Genomic DNA, 16,686 nt, shown 5'->3' on the forward strand with positions numbered 1-16,686 from the left:
GAAAAAGCTGGCATCAAAAACTGAATAAATATGCTCTAGTGCATTCTTTTAAATAGGTGGTTCAGCTACTCACAGTTTGGAGTATATATATTTTGTGGCATGATATACATTGTAGTGTAGTATGTTCAAGATTACTGTAAGCTTGAACATATCACTAAAAAGATTATTCCTTGTGTCCCGTCTTCACATTTTTTTTTTTGTTATTTTAAGGTAAGGATTGCACCACATAAGAGAGGACTGGAGTTTCTGTCCATAGCAATGGTTCTCAACTTCAACCCTCAAGTTTTCCTAACAGGTCGTGGTTTGTAGCAAAATAGCTCAACTCACCTGTGTATTGTTTAAAGAAAACCACAAAACACAGCCTGATGTTGGTACTAGGGGACTGGAGTTGAGAAACCCTGATCTACAGAATGAAAAATGGTAAGGCAATGCCTGTGATTCTTACCGTTTGCTCTTGAAATGGGAAACAAGATGTCAAGGTGCTGTATAGTAGAAAAATAAACCAGAGGTCTAGGTACAGTATGTGAGCAATACTATAGAAAATATACTCTGAGCTTCTCCCTAAATATTACATGCCTGAACGATAGCTCAAAAATTCACAAAGCAAATGGACTCTGAACAAAAAAAGTAGTTGGGGAAATATACCAGCATGATAATCTGCAGCAAGGGACCATGGACTTTGGGATTCTTCCATAAGCATGCTCCCTGCTACTGTCTGCAGCCTATCGCTCCTGGGTTACATGTGTGGTAGGAGAGTTGGCAATATACAGATATCACTATCTAAACTTAGCGTCAACATAAAATTAAACACCAGCCAACACAATGTAAGAAAGTGAAATCTTTATTGGCCAGGTCACCCATAAACAGACTGTAAAATGGGACAGAGTCATCATCTTGGAGAGGCACAAAACCAATTATCACAGAAGGAAAAGGATGCTAATGGAATTTCTTGATGTCCAACAATGTGCAAACCTTGTTCAATCCAACAGTGTATCAGCAGCTCTGGCAACTATAAAAGAATAAAGAACACATGGATATCATCATATTCTGTTCTTTAGGAAATACAACAGATCTAGTAACATATCTTAATAAATAAATAAAATATAAATGCTTTTCTTGAATACAATTATTAAGACCAGGTAACATCAATAGGTTACAAAACAAGACTTTTAGATAAGCCCATTTTATTACATATGCATCAATTGTGGCTTGTTGTACACAACAATTTGTAGTACAGATTCTTTACAAAACTAAATTTATATTAAGAGCATTTGTGGTGTTGCAATTTACCGCTAACTTGTAAACAAAAATACTAAAAAGGTAGTATCCAATTACCCACAGTCAATGACCACGGGTGATTGCTTCGCCGGGGACTAACCTATTAGTCCTGATAAAACGGTACGAGCTGTGGTTTATTGGGGGTTTTGTTTCACCTGCCTCAGGCAGGCGAAGCAAACTCCCTGATAAGTGCCGGATTTTTGGTACTACGGTGGCAATAACACACAGGTTTCACTGAATCCTTGCGTTTTCGCATGAAAAAAGTTTTTTTCTTTTTTTTCTTACATGGTAGATCTAATTAGATACCCCATAAAAAGAATATTGGTGAAACATCAGGAAAAACTACAGTTTTTCGCTCTCGATGTTTCATCACGGGTAATTGGATAGTGCCATAAGTTCACAACATATACAAGTTTTGCAAGATTAAGGCTTAAAAAGAAGAAAAAGTTAAATCTGCTTTCTAACATTTTAGTACTGATTTCTATTTCCTTTTAACATGTCACCTTCAGTCATCTCCAAAACTGTCAAAACACTGCACTCTGTTGGATAAATTAGCACACACACAAAAAAAAAAAAAAAAGTGATACTGCCACCTTATTGCAACAGTTCAGCAATACATATATTTATTCTGTATATAGCAGTGGATAGATTTTCTTTATTGCTGTGTAAATCAAATTGCATTCAACATGTTTTATTGTACAACCATCAGTCTATTAATATATAGTACAGGATCATAATCAACATCTAATATAACTGATAGCAAAACAATAGGGTAGCAAGAGTAAACACGTCATAACATCTGACAGGGCTATTTCCATCTACATAACACAGTGAGTGCTCGAGACAAACAAGATGCATCTCGTTTGCAGCTTGTACAGATACGTCCACATACATACATCCTCCTATTGCACCAAGTAGCCATGAACTTTGCCACATAGCCATGACCAAGCACTAATCCTAAGTACTTAGTTCACTATGGGGGTTATTCAGATGTGGTTGGAGTTGCTTCTCCTGCTGCAAAGTACAGATGCATGCACAAACTGGTCCTGTGATGTCAGAAGCAGGACAGCAGCAGACTGCTGCCGTTTGTGGGGCAGTGATGGCTTTTATTTCCCAAAATGGAGGTGTGATGCCACGGTTTACAGGGAGAGAAGAGGCCAGGGATCTCCATGGTTGCACAGAGATCTCCTGGCTGCTGCGATCTGATGCTACGTCCTAGGACGCAGGTTGGATCACTACCGATACAAGAGGAGTCTGCTTGTAATAGATGTCTCCTGCTGCATTACTATACAGTGCTTCCAAGGAAGCAACAGTGATAGCAACTCTATCCACATCTGAATCCGGACCTATAAGTGAATAAAGATGCAAAAATTGTGCAAAAGTACAGTAGCACAATGGAGGAACAATTGCTCCGTGCAGGAATCACGCCATATTCCATAAAAGGATAGTTGTATGAGGACAATTGCTTCTTCTGCTCGTCTCTTTCTCCCAGCTTTTGGCCCAGGACTGGAGGAGCCAAGGAAGGAACATCTGCAATGAATCAGCAACCTGGGTCCAGCTAGGGCAGGAGTGGGGAACCTTTAGCCCTCCAGCTGTTGTTGAACTACACATACCTGCATGCCTTGCTACAGTTTTGCTATTTGGCCATGCTAAAACTGTTGCAAGGCATGCTGGGATGTGCAGGTTAACAACAGCTGGAGGGCCGAAGGTTCCGCATCCCTGAGCTAGGGGGAATGGCACCTTAGTATAATTGTTTTATAGGTGCAAATTTATTTCCTAGGCCATGTGGTCTTGTACACATATTTGTGAATGACCTATGATTACTTTTCGGATTGGATAACACTGTATTTTAAGTCTTGCGTCTATTCAATCCACACTTAGGAGATGTACTAAGCAGTGATAAGTGGAGAAATGAGCCAGCGGAGAAGTTGAAGTGAAACAGTGGAGAAGTTGCCCCTGGCAACCAATCAGCTGCGCTGTATACTTTTATAATATGCAAATTATAAATGTTACGTCAATGCTGATTGGTTGCCATAGGCAACATCTCCACTCGCTCTCTTCTTCACTTTTATCACCACTTAGTATAACGCCCCCTAAGTTGCTGTGCTACACACATTAGCAGAGATGCAAAATGGGCCCAAACATAGGCTAAATCACTGCTATGAACTGTAAGCTGTGCAAGTAACTGTATTAGACTTTTCTATCAGCCAGTAAGTTACTTACCTTGCATTTCTATTGACAACACAAACACTAAGCTCTAAACTTGCTTCCAAGGTTTTATCCTTGACTCAGAACTGTCTTATGTTACTGCACATTCAATCTGTACCCAAATCCTGTTTCATACACCTAAGAAAGAGCGCCGATACATGCCTCACACACCACACTGCAAAACCTTTACGTTGTGCACTCATGAGCCATGCTAACTGGCCTTCCCCCAACCAAACTTCCACAAACCAACATATTAAAGACCCCCAGAACACTGTTGTGTGACTGGATCACATAGCTCCAGAAAGCCAATCCCGCCCCCACACGCGCTTCCTCTTTACCATCTGTCTGGACCCACATACATTATAAGGCACTCAAAAATTATTCGTTTAAAACAGTGGTTCTCAAACTTTGAGTCACGGCGCCCTAGAGTATCAGTATTCTTTTCACGGGATCCCTAGGCCAAACGTTTCTTAGAAAGAAATATTACATTATGTAAATTGTGTTTGTCATCCGTAGGGTCCGCTATGTGGTGACGTACAGGATTTGCTTCTGTTTGTACACATATTTTATGATTAGCAGCCACCAGCTCTGGTTTTGCCTATTACACCGACCATAAATAATTTAAATTGTTCCTGGACCACCAATCCAAGTCACCCTGCAAGTGTCCCGCGTCACCCCAGGGTGCCACGGCACACAGTTTGAGAACCACTGGTTTCAAATATACATACCTAACAACATGACTGAAGGGAAGAAACTTCATCCAACAAAGTTAACGACAACCAGATGCAGAATAGTGTTGGCAAACAGAAAGTCGGCAAATGCTCTTTCCGGAGAGATGCCTAAAAAATCTCCTTTGTTCTGGGGGTTAATCTGGATCCTTAAACACACTGCAGAGAGAAACAAATACCAGGTTAGTATGCAGTTCCCATTTCGACAGTTAAATAGGTTGACATTGAGAATACAGACCTGATAGGTCACGTCACATACAAGATGCCCACCTACTAATAACACGATTTACAGCAGGGGGATAATTCAATTGTTTTTGGGTGCCCATAAGTAAAGAGTCTGACGGTAGCTATTCAATTGTTTCGCAGATGGGCAAGAGTGCTGCGGGCACCTATCATTTATGCTCTCACCCCCCGGAGTCGAGCAAAAATCCACCCGAAGTTGGGCTTTTAGCACCCAAACCTTTGCATGGGTTTAGCGGCTATACCCGATGCATTTGGAAGCAACATGGCGATAAGCAATGGGCACCCGCACCACTTACACCCATTGACAAAACAACTAAATATTGTCAATCAGGCACCCATTACCTATGGGGGCCCAAGAACAATTCCATTCCCTGCCAACAGTGTTGGCTTTAGAACTTCAAACATGATGGTAAAGCACATTAGCAGTTTGACATCTTATGTCAACAGTGCATCCTAAAGGGCCCCATACACTAGAGCAGGCATTCCCAACCACGGTCCTCAAGACACACTAACAGTGCATGTTTTCGTGATATCCAAGCTTTAGCACAGGTGACTTAATTAGTAGCTCAGTTATTTTGATTTAACCATCTGTGCTGAAGCCTAGATATCACTAAAACCTGCACTGTTGGTGTGCCTTGAGGACCGTGGTTGGGAATGCCTGCACTAGAGCGATAATGTCCGATTTCATCCGATTTTAGCCCGATATATCGGATGAAATCGGGCATTTTGGAGGCATTTCCGATCCGCATTCCCACGAGCATCGGATCGGATCCTCCAGATTGAATGTGCTGCACATTCAATCAGGTCCGACCTGGGGGCATGGCTGGGATCGTCCAAGATGCACTGTATGCAAAAGGTCAGCATACGATGTATCTTGGGGATCCTGCCGGGGTGATCGCCTACGACATGTGGTCGCATAAGTGTATGGGGCCCTTTAGGGTTAGCCTTTTAACTATCTAACTTCCATACCGATCCCTTACAAACAACAGAAAACACCTTAATGCAAAACAGCATTTGGTATAACAACGTGATGCTATTGGTTCGGTATGATTTCCTGGCATATGGGATACCGGCGGTCAGAACACTGGCATCTAGATACTTGAAATCCCAGATGCTGGCATCCAGATAGTTGAAATCCCCGACAGGAAGGTAAGACTAACATGTCCCTTAGTGTATACTGGATATACAGTCAGTCGAGTCACATTATTATGACTACCAACTAAGTGCGACCATCCGTTTGCTTCTGAGCTCAATCAGCAAGGTAGCCCCCAGGTTCATTTTGACAGTAGGCTGCTGTCAGTCGCCCTCAGACCTTCGTAGCCGATGTTCACCTCTCACACCAATGGCACGTGGTGCTCCACAGTTTTCATAATGGTTATTCGCAATGGTGCCACCACACCTTCACCACAGCAGCACGCGAACAGTCCACAAACTGCGCTGTTTCAGAAATACTATCACCCTTGGCCCGAAATCCGATAATTATCCCTTTTTGCAACTCAGATAAAAATTGCCCCTTTTACCCATGACAGCAATGAGTTATGTGCATGCAGACGGCCTATCGCACACCTTATATACCCACCAAGCCTGCGCATGGCATCAGACGTAATTCATGGGCTACGCACTGTTGACATCAAATGTAGGAGGTGGTCATAATAATGTGACTCTACCATCTATTAGCATAAAAATAGAGGAACCTATTGGGAGTGTAAATTGATTTTGTGCCTATTGGCTTGTGGGCACTTAAAAGTGCCAGCGTGTTCTTGTCTGATAACTGAATAGAGTTCAGCCACTTTCTACATCTAAACTTGATGCATTTGAGCGCAACATTTGCAACAACTAATTAGTGCCCAGGTACTTGCACCCGATCAGCAAAACAATCAAATATCACCCGTCCCTTTAGACAGAAGATCAGACGCAAAAGCGTGCAAATTAAGATTTTACTCACCGGTAAATCTATTTCTCGTAGTCCGTAGTGGATGCTGGGAACTCCGTAAGGACCATGGGGAATAGACGGGCTCCGCAGGAGACTGGGCACTCTAAAAGAAAGATTAGGTACTATCTGGTGTGCACTGGCTCCTCCCACTATGACCCTCCTCCAGACCTCAGTTAGGATACTGTGCCCGGAAGAGCTGACACAATAAGGAAGGATTTTGAATCCCGGGTAAGACTCATACCAGCCACACCAATCACACCGTATAACTCGTGATACTATACCCAGTTAACAGTATGAAATATAACTGAGCCTCTCAACAGATGGCCCAACAATAACCCTTAGTTAGGCAATAACTACATACAAGTATTGCAGACAATCCGCACTTGGGATGGGCGCCCAGCATCCACTACGGACTACGAGAAATAGATTTACCGGTGAGTAAAATCTTATTTTCTCTGACGTCCTAGTGGATGCTGGGAACTCCGTAAGGACCATGGGGATTATACCAAAGCTCCCAAACGGGCGGGAGAGTGCGGATGACTCTGCAGCACCGAATGAGAGAACTCAAGGTCCTCCTCAGCCAGGGTATCAAATTTGTAGAATTTAGCAAACGTGTTTGCCCCTGACCAAGTTGCAGCTCGGCAAAGTTGTAAAGCCGAGACCCCTCGGGCAGCCGCCCAAGATGAGCCCACTTTCCTCGTGGAATGGGCTTTTACTGATTTAGGATGCGGCAATCCAGCCGCAGAATGCTCCAGCTGAATTGTGCTACAAATTCAGCGAGCAATAGTCTGCTTAGAAGCAGGAGCACCTATTTTGTTGGGTGCCTACAGGATAAAAAGCGAGTCAGTTTTCCTGACTCCAGCCGTCCTGGAAATATAAATTTTTAAGGCCCCGACTACGTCCAGTAACTTGGAATCTTCCAAGTCCCTAGTAGCCGCAGGCACTACAATAGGTTGGTTCAAGTGAAAAGCTGATACCACCTTAGGGAGAAACTGGGGACGAGTCCTCAATTCTGCCCTATCCATATGGAAAATCAGATAAGGGCTTTTACATGACAAAGCCGCCAATTCTGACACACACCTGGCCGAAGCCAAGGCCAATAACATGACCACTTTCCACATGAGATATTTCAAATCCACAGTTTTAAGTGGCTCAAACCAATGTGATTTTAGGAAACGCAACACCACGTTGAGATCCCAAGGTGCCACAGGAGGCACAAAAGGGGGCTGAATATGAAGCACTCCCTTTGCAAATGTCTGAACTCCAGGCAGTGAAGCCAGTTCTTTCTGGAAGAAAATCGACAGAGCCGAAATCTGGACCTTAATGGAACCCAAGTTTAGGCCCATAGTCACTCCTGACTGTAGGAAGTGCAGAAAACGACCCAGCTGAAATTCCTCTGTTGGGGCCTTCCTGGCCTCACACCACGCAACATATTTTCGCCAAATACGGTGATAATGGTTTGCGGTTACTTCTTTCCTGGCTTTTATCAGCGTAGGAATGACTTCCTCCGGAATGCCCTTTTCCTTTAGGATCCGGAATTCAACCGCCATGCCGTCAAACGCAGCCGCGGTAAGTCTTGGAACAGACAGGGCCCCTGCTGTAGCAGATCCTGTCTGAGCGGTAGAGGCCATGGGTCCTCTGATATCATTTCTTGAAGTTCTGGGTACCAAGCTCTTCTTGACCCATCCGGAACCATGAGTATCGTTCTTACTCCTCGTTTTCTTAATATCCTCAGTACCTTTGGTATGAGAGGCAGAGGAGGGAATACATAAACAGACTGGTACACCCACGGTGTCACTAGAGCGTCCACAGCTATTGCCTGAGGGTCCCTTGACCTGGCGCAATATCTAGTTTTTTGTTTAGGCAGGACGCCATCATGTCCACCTGTGGCCTTTCCCAACGGTTTACCAACAGTTGGTAGACTTCTGGATGAAGTCCCCACTCTCCCGGGTGTAGGTCGTGTCTGCTGAGGAAGTCTGCTTCCCAGTTGTCCACTCCCGGAATGAACACTGCTGACAGTGCTAAGACGTGATTTTCCGCCCATCGGAGAATCCTTGTGGCTTCTGCCATCGCCATCCTGCTTCTTGTGCCGCCCTGTCGGTTTACATGGGCGACTGCCGTGATGTTGTCTGATTGGATCAGTACCGGCTGGTTTTGAAGCAGAGGCCTTGCCAGACTTAGGGCATTGTAAATGGCCCTCAGTTCCAGAATATTTATGTGTAGGGACGACTCCTGACTTGACCAAAGTCCTTGGAAATTTCTTCCCTGTGTGACTGCCCCCCCAGCCTCGAAGGCTGGCATCCGTGGTTACCAGGACCCAGTCCTGTATGCCAAATCTGCGGCCCTCTTGAAGATGAGCACTCTGCAGCCACCACAGTAGAGATACCCTGGTCCTTGGAGACAGGGTTATCAGCCGATGCATCTGAAGATGCGATCCCGACCACTTGTCCAAGAGGTCCCACTGAAAGGTTCTTGCATGGAACCTGCCGAATGGAATTTTGCTTCGTAAGAAGCTACCATTTTTCCCAGGACTCGTGTGCAGTGATGCACCGATACCTGTTTTGGTTTCAGGAGGTCTCTGACTAGAGATGACAGCTCCTTGGCTTTCTCCTGCGGGAGAAACACTTTTTTCTGTTCTGTGTCCAGAACCATCCCCAGGAACAGTAGGCGTGTGGTAGGAACCAGCTGTGACTTTGGAATGTATAGAATCCATCCGTGCTGTTGTAGCACTTCCCGAGATAGTGCTACTCCGACCAACAACTGCTCCTTGGACCTCGCCTTTATAAGGAGATCGTCCAAGTACGGGATAATTAAAACTCCCTTTTTTCGAAGGAGTATCATCATTTCTGCCATTACCTTGGTAAAGACCCTCGGTGCCGTGGACAGTCCAAACGGCAGTGTTTGGAATTGGTAATTGCAATCCTGTACCACAAATCTGAGGTACTCCTGGTGAGGATGGTAAATGGGGACATGTAGGTAAGCATCCTTGATGTCCAGGGATACCATGTAATCCCCCTCCTCAAGGCTTGCAATAACCGCCCTGAGCGATTCCATCTTGAACTTGAATTTTGTTATGTATGTGTTCAAGGATTTCAAATTTAAAATGGGTCTCACCGAACCGTCCGGTTTCGGTACCACAAACAGTGTGGAATAGTAACCCCGTCCTTGTTGAAGTAGGGGCACCTTGACTATCACCTGCTGGGAATACAGCTTGTGAATTGCCTCTAGCACAGCCTCCCTGCCTGAGGGAGTTGTCGGCAAGGCAGATTTGAGGAAACTGCGGGGGGGAGACGCCTCGAATTCCAGCTTGTACCCCTGAGATACTACTTGAAGGATCCAGGGATCCACCTGTGAGCGAGCCCACTGATCGCTGAAATTTTTGAGGCGGCCCCCCACCGTACCTGGCTACGCCTGTGGAGCCCCCACGTCATGCGGTGGACTCAGAGGAAGCGGGGGAAGAATTTTGATTCTGGGAACTGGCTGACTGGTGCAGCTTTTTCCCTCTTCCCTCGTCTCTGTGCAGAAAGGAAGCGCTTTTCTGAAGCCGAAAGGACTGTACCTGATAATACAGTGCTTTCTTAGGCTGTGAGGAAACCTGAGGTAAAAAATTTTCTTCCCAGCTGTTGCTGTGGATACGAGGTCCCAGAGACCATCCCCAAACAATTCCTCACCCTTATAAGGCTCTATGTGCCTTTTAAAGTCAGCATCACCTGTCCAGTGTCGGGTCTCTAATACCCTCCTGACAGAATGGACATTGCATTAATTCTGGATGCCAGCCGGCAAAATATCCCTCTGTGCATCCCTCACATATAAGACGACGTCTTTAATATGCTCTTATGTTCGCAAAATAGTATCCCTGTTTGACAGGGTCACAGACCACGCTGCAGCAGCACTATCTGCAGGTCTCAGTCTAGTACCTGAGTGTGTAAATACAGACTTCAGGATAGCCTCCTGCTTTTTATCAGCAGGTACCTTCGAAGTGGCCGTATCCTAAGACGGCAGTGCCACCTTTTTTGACAAACGTGTGAGCGCCTTATCCACCCTAGGGGATATCTCCCAGCGTAACTTATCCTCTGGCGGGAAAGGGTACGCCATCAGTAACTTTTTAGAAATTACCAGTTTCTTATCGGGGGAACCCACGCTTTTTCACACTTCATTCACTCATTTGATGGGGGAACAAAACACTGCCTGCTTTTTCTCCCCAAACATAAAACCCTTTTTTAGTGGTACTTGGGTTAATGTCAGAAATGTGTAACACATTTTTTATTGCCGGGATCATGTAACGGATGTTCCTAGTGGATTGTGTATATGTCTCAACCTCGTCGACACTGGAGTCAGACTCCGTGTCGACATCTGTGTCTGCCATCTGAGGGAGCGGGCGTTTTCGAGCCCCTGATGGCCTTTGAGACGCCTGGGCAGGCGCGGGCTGAGAAGCCGGCTGTCCCACAGCTGTTACGTCATCCAGCCTTTTATGTAAGGAGTTGACACTGTCGGTTTATACCTTCCACCTATCTATCCACTCTGGTGTCGGCCCCACAGGGGGCGACATCACATTTATCGGCATCTGCTCCGTCACCACATAAGTCTCCTCATCATGTCGACACAGCCGTACCGACACACCGCACACACACAGGGAATGCTCTGACTGAGGACAGGACACCACAAAGCCCTTTGGGGAGACAGAGAGAGAGTATGCCAGCACACACCAGAGCGCTATATAATTTAGGGATTAACACTATATTAAGTGAATTTTTCCCAATAGCTGCTTGTATATACAATATTGCGCCTAAATTTAGTGACCCCCCTCTCTTTTTAACCCTTTGAGTCTGCAAACTACAGGGGAGAGCCTGGGGAGCTGTCTTCCAGCTGCACTGTGAAGAGAAAATGGCGCCAGTGTGCTGAGGGAGATAGCTCCGCCCCTTTTTCGCTGACTTTTCTCCCGCTTTTTTATGGATTCTGGCAGGGGTATTTATCACATATATAGCCTCTGGGGCTATATATTGTGATATATTTGCCAGCCAAGGTGTTTTTATTGCTGCTCAGGGCGCCCCCCCCCAGCGCCCTGCACCCTCAGTGACCGGAGTGTGAAGTGTGTATGAGGAGCAATGGCGCACAGCTGCAGTGCTGTGCGCTACCTTGGTGAAGACCGATGTCTTCTGCCGCCGATTTTCCGGACCTCTTCTTGCTTCTGGCTCTGTAAGGGGGACGGCGGCGCGGCTCCGGGAACGAACACCAAGGCCAGTTCCATGCGGTCGATCCCTCTGGAGCTAATGGTGTCCAGTAGCCTAAGAAGCCCAAGCTAGCTGCAAGCAGGTAGGTTCGCTTCTTCTCCCCTTAGTCCCTCGATGCAGTGAGTCTGTTGCCAGCAGGTCTCACTGTAAAATAAAAAACCTAAAATAAACTTTCTTTCTAGGAGCTCAGGAGAGCCCCTAGTGTGCATCCAGCTCGGCCGGGCACAGAAATCCAACTGAGGTCTGGAGGAGGGTCATAGTGGGAGGAGCCAGTGCACACCAGATAGTACCTAATCTTTCTTTTAGCGTGCCCAGTCTCCTGCGGAGCCCGTCTATTCCCCATGGTCCTTACGGAGTTCCCAGCATCCACTAGGACGTCAGAGAAACAAATTGAATTCTCCCCTTTGACTCTTGAAGGTCTCTAGCACTTAACCACTAGCCTATGGTGATCACACCAGATGCGACCACATCAGGCTGGGCTTTTCATGACATGGGGGGTCATTCTGACCCGATTGCTCGCTGCAGTCTGTCGCAGCACAGCAAACTGGTCGGAACTACGCATGTACTGGCGCATGGCAGTCGTCGCTGCCTAGCGATCGCCTCTGAGACAGAGGCGGTCGCTGGGCGGGAGGGGGCTGAACGGCGGCATTAAGTCGCCGTTTAGAAGGCATGGTCCGGCCAACGCCTTTGGGGGGGGCGGGCCGCGGCGGCTGCGTGACGTCAGCGGCAAGCAACTCCCGGCTAGCCGGAGGAGCTGCGCTGGCCGGGAGTTACTCCTAAAATACGAAAGCATCGCCGGTGTGCGATGCTTTTGTATTTGTGCAGGGGGGTGCGGCACTGACATGCGGGGCGGACTAGCCCTGTGCTGGGCGTCCCCCCCGTATGTAAGGCAAGATGATCGTAGCTGTGCTAAATTTAGCACAGCTACGATCAACTCGGAATGACCCCCATGGTCACATCTGATACAACCAATCAGAAACGCCCACTGTGCGGCTGGTGGAAGAAACTTCCAGCAGCTGCCACTCTGACCTCCCAGTCCCCTCCCCGAGTACCTGTCTTGCAGCTGATCACCACTGATCGGAAAGCCCAGTGGCAACCCACAGCTACAGAGATTAGCAGCTGTCGGGAAATATAAAAACAGCAGCACTTAGCTTTCCTGTATACACCCGGCGGCTGCAGAGAGGCCGCCACTGGGAAAATGTAGTCACAATGTACCGACTATCAGTGGACTGATATGCCCATTATCAATGTTTGTAGTTATGTTAATAAAAAAAACCACTTTTTTTTTTCTAATCGTGTTGGATATGTTTTAATAAAAAAATAGTTGGACAGAACTTATCAGCGCTTCTGTATAAAGATGAGCATATGATGGATGCAGATGCCTCTCAGGTCATCCTCTTTCCATTTTCGGTAGATGTTACCAAGTGGAAAAGGAAAAATATGTTTCATATAGTGAAGTACTGTTTTATACAACATATTTGACATACATACGTAAACAAGGACAATGTATAAAAAGTATAATATACGAGACACACAGATGGCAGTCTCGACAGACGGCCAAAGCTGTAGAAATTACCAGAAATGGTGTGAACTGTTGATTTAAACCAGTTCAAACTGTGCCTGATGCAATAAAAGTCCAGAGTGTTTCGCTGAAACAAGCGTGTATCACCAACATTGGGCAATGTTTGGGTCATGCCCTCTGGTGATGCCGCTCAGGCCCATCGCGTTTCTACTCCTTCTGGAGTCTTTTTTCAAGGTCCACAAAATCTGTGTCACATTTCTGGTAATTGCTGCGGTTTTGACCGTCAACTGCCATCTGTGTGTCTTGTATATTATACTTTTTATCCTTATAGACAGGTGTGTACCTTTCCAAATCATGTACAATCAACTGAATTTACCACTGGTGGACTCCAATTAAGCCAGGGATGGGGACCTTCGGCCCTCCAGCTGTTGCTGAACTACACATACCAGCATGCCTTGCTACAGTTTTGCTATTTGGCCATGCTAAAACTGTTGCAGGGCATGCTGGGATGTGTAGTTCAACAACAGCTGGAGGGCCAAAGGTTCCCCATCCTTGAATTAAGCTGTAGGGACATCTCAAGGATGATCAGTGGAAACAGGATGCACCTGAGCTCAATTTTAAGCTTCATGGCAAAGGCTGTGAATACTTATGTACATGTGATTTCTTAGCTTTTTATTTTTCAGAAATTAGCAAAAATCTCAAAAAAAAAAAACAACAAAACTTTTCACGTTGTCATTATGGGGTATTGTGTGTAAAATTTTGAGGGAAAAAAAACTTGACAATTTTCAAGTGGTTTTTGTAATAAATATTAGCCAGTTAAGTAGTACAACAGCAGTCCCCATAACTTGCTATGGGGACTACGAAAATGCTACATTTACCAAGTTCCAAAAGGCTGTTTTTTAAGCTGGTCTCTGTTAGCTAATTTAGGGTGATCTTTAGATTGCGTTAGCCATTGTAGCATACATGCTACATTACTACATCATTTTTCGGAGAGAATTACATAGGTGCCTTGTGAATTAAATTAAGGAAGCTGGGTTCTAGCCTGAAGGTAAAGTGAAACATAAGCCATAGATTTACTATTTTCTGTATTCCCAGGGTGGTCTCTTATTGGACACTATGGCCCAGATTTATCAAGTACCAACCAGCCAGCTCCTAACAGGCTGTGTTAGAAAAATGACAGTTAGGAGCCGATTGGTTGGTACTTTATGACCGGGCAATTTATCAGTCTCCAAGGCTTGATAAATCCGGACCTAAAGGGGCCCAATCACTAGATCGCTAATGTCCGATTTCGGCCCGATATATCTGATGAAATCAGCCATTTTGGAGGTGTTTCCGATCCGATGCGCGTTCCCGTGAGCATCGGATCGGATCGGATCCTCTAGATCAGGGCTGGCCAAACCAATCCTCAAGATCTACCAACAGTTCACATTTTCCAGGCCACCTAGCTGGTGCACAGGTGTAATCATTACTAATTAAGATGTGCTGCATTCATTCCTAACTGACAATTCTACAGATCTCCAGGAGGCCTGGAAAACATGTACTGTTGGTAGATCTCGAGGACCGGTTTGGCCAGCCCTGCTCTAGATTGACTGTGCTGCACTAGCGATCATGTCCGACCCCGCAGGCATGGCTGGGAACGCACAAGATACATCGTATGCAAAAGGACAGCATACAATATACCTTGGGCGATCCTGCCACCGGGGTAATTGCCTGCGACATACCGGTTGGACATGTTGCATAAGTGTATGGGGCCCTTAAGTCCTGTCATCTGCCCTTTAACAGAAAGACACAAAAAAGCATTTCAAATTGATATGCCATTGGCCCAGATTTATCAAGCCTTGGAGTGATACATTGCACAGTGATAAAGTACCAACCAATCAGCTCCTGACATTTTTCAAACACAGCCTGTAACATGGCAGTTAGGAGCGGATTGGCTGGGACTTTATCATTGCATAATTTCTCTCTCCAAGGCTTGATAAATCTTGACCCCATCGAATGCTCATTTTTCAGGGTGATATCACAGACCTACACTAAAAAGAACACAAAAATGTATACGTATGTTTGGAGACCCCTTATTTTGGGGGACTACAGGTGTAACCCATCCTCAGGAAGTGGCCACCGTGCACAGCCTCAATACTCAGCGCACACAGCTGGGGCAGCTCATACGGAGAATATGGGAAGCCTCTGTCTTACCGCCCAGGATGAAGGAGCCAACACAAGAAGTGAAGCCGGACAGGAAGGAGTTGAATGGGAAGGTGCCCACCAGCAGGCAATACAGAAACTGCATGGCGCCCGTCAGCAATATATACAACAGGTAGGCGTCCAGCAGCTTGAGTCGCTGCGGGGTGGAGCTGACATACTCCTCGAAGAAACGGGACACTACCGACAGAACCGACACTGACATGTCTGCTACAGGGGTAGGAGGAGACGCAGCGGAAACCGGCTCTAACAAGACGTGGCGCTGCTACAACATATGTGTCGTCATCATTCCTAGCCGGAAGTTGTTGCCGCGCGTCACTGGTTGTCAGGCACGCTCAGCGCATAGGAAGGGAATGGCCGTCAGTCGCCGCATATATTATGATTGCTGCACGATCTACCATCTGGGTTACCGGGGTACAGCCTGCGGAGAGCGGCTTCCCTCAGACATGTGACATATCTCATAGATAGTGTGATGTTATCCCACAGTGTACTGCGTTCATCTGGTACTGGGCAGAGTGCTACTATGGGATTGCTGGGGTGGGTCAGATATATAGATTAACACTACCTGAGTACATATTTCTATTTCTCGTCCTAGAGGATGCTGGGGACTCCGTAAGGACCATGGGGGATAGACGTGCTCCGCAGGAGACATGGGCACTAAAAAGAACTTTAGATATGGGTGTGCACTGGCTCCTCCCTCTATGCCCCTCCTCCAGACCTCAGTTTGATACTGTGCCCAGAGGAGACTGGGTGGATTACAGGGAGCTCCCCTGAGTTTCTCTGAAAGAAAGAATTTTGTTAGGTTTTTTATTTTCAGGAAGCCCTGCTGGCAACAGGCTCCCTGCATCGTGGGACTGAGGAGAGAGAAGCAGACCTACTTAAATGCTAGGCTCTGCTTCTTAGGCTACTGGACACCATTAGCTCCAGAGGGAGTCGGAACGCAGGTCTCCCCTCGCAGTTCGTCCCGGAGCCGCGCCGCCGTCCTCCTCACAGAGCCGGAAGATAGAAGCCGGGTGAGTATGAGAAGATAGAAGACTTCAGAGGCAGCAGAAGACTTCAGATCTTCTCTGAGGTAACGTGCAGCGGTAACGCTGCGCGCCATTGCTCCCACACACAACACACACAGCAGGCACTGATGGGTGCAGGGCACAGGGGGGGCGCCCTGGGCAGCAATTTTAAACCTCTAGGACTGGCCAAAATAAATATATATATATATATATATATATATATATATATATATATATATATAGGCTCTGAGGGCTGTATACAGGAAATCCCCCGCCAGTTTTTTAAAGAAATCGAGCGGGACCGAAGCCCGCCGCTGAGGGGGCGGAGCTTGATCCC

At 46.4% G+C, this 16,686-nt stretch overlaps 1 protein-coding gene across 1 annotated transcript; it reads right to left on the minus strand.

The window, feature by feature from the left end:
- Positions 1–825: 825 nt before the first annotated feature.
- On the minus strand, positions 826–15,668 carry DAD1 (defender against cell death 1). Its single transcript, XM_063913528.1, has 3 exons — positions 15,337–15,668; positions 4,215–4,373; positions 826–1,009 (listed from the first exon to the last, which is right to left on the minus strand). Exons 1-2 carry the CDS (start codon positions 15,545–15,547, stop codon positions 4,243–4,245), a joined length of 342 nt encoding a protein of 113 aa, XP_063769598.1. The 5' UTR covers positions 15,548–15,668; the 3' UTR covers positions 826–1,009; positions 4,215–4,242.
- Between the last annotated feature and the right edge of the window lie 1,018 nt (positions 15,669–16,686).

The sequence above is a fragment of the Pseudophryne corroboree genome, chromosome 1 (genome assembly GCF_028390025.1).
Source record: "Pseudophryne corroboree isolate aPseCor3 chromosome 1, aPseCor3.hap2, whole genome shotgun sequence".
NCBI classification, from domain to species: Eukaryota; Metazoa; Chordata; class Amphibia; order Anura; family Myobatrachidae; genus Pseudophryne; species Pseudophryne corroboree.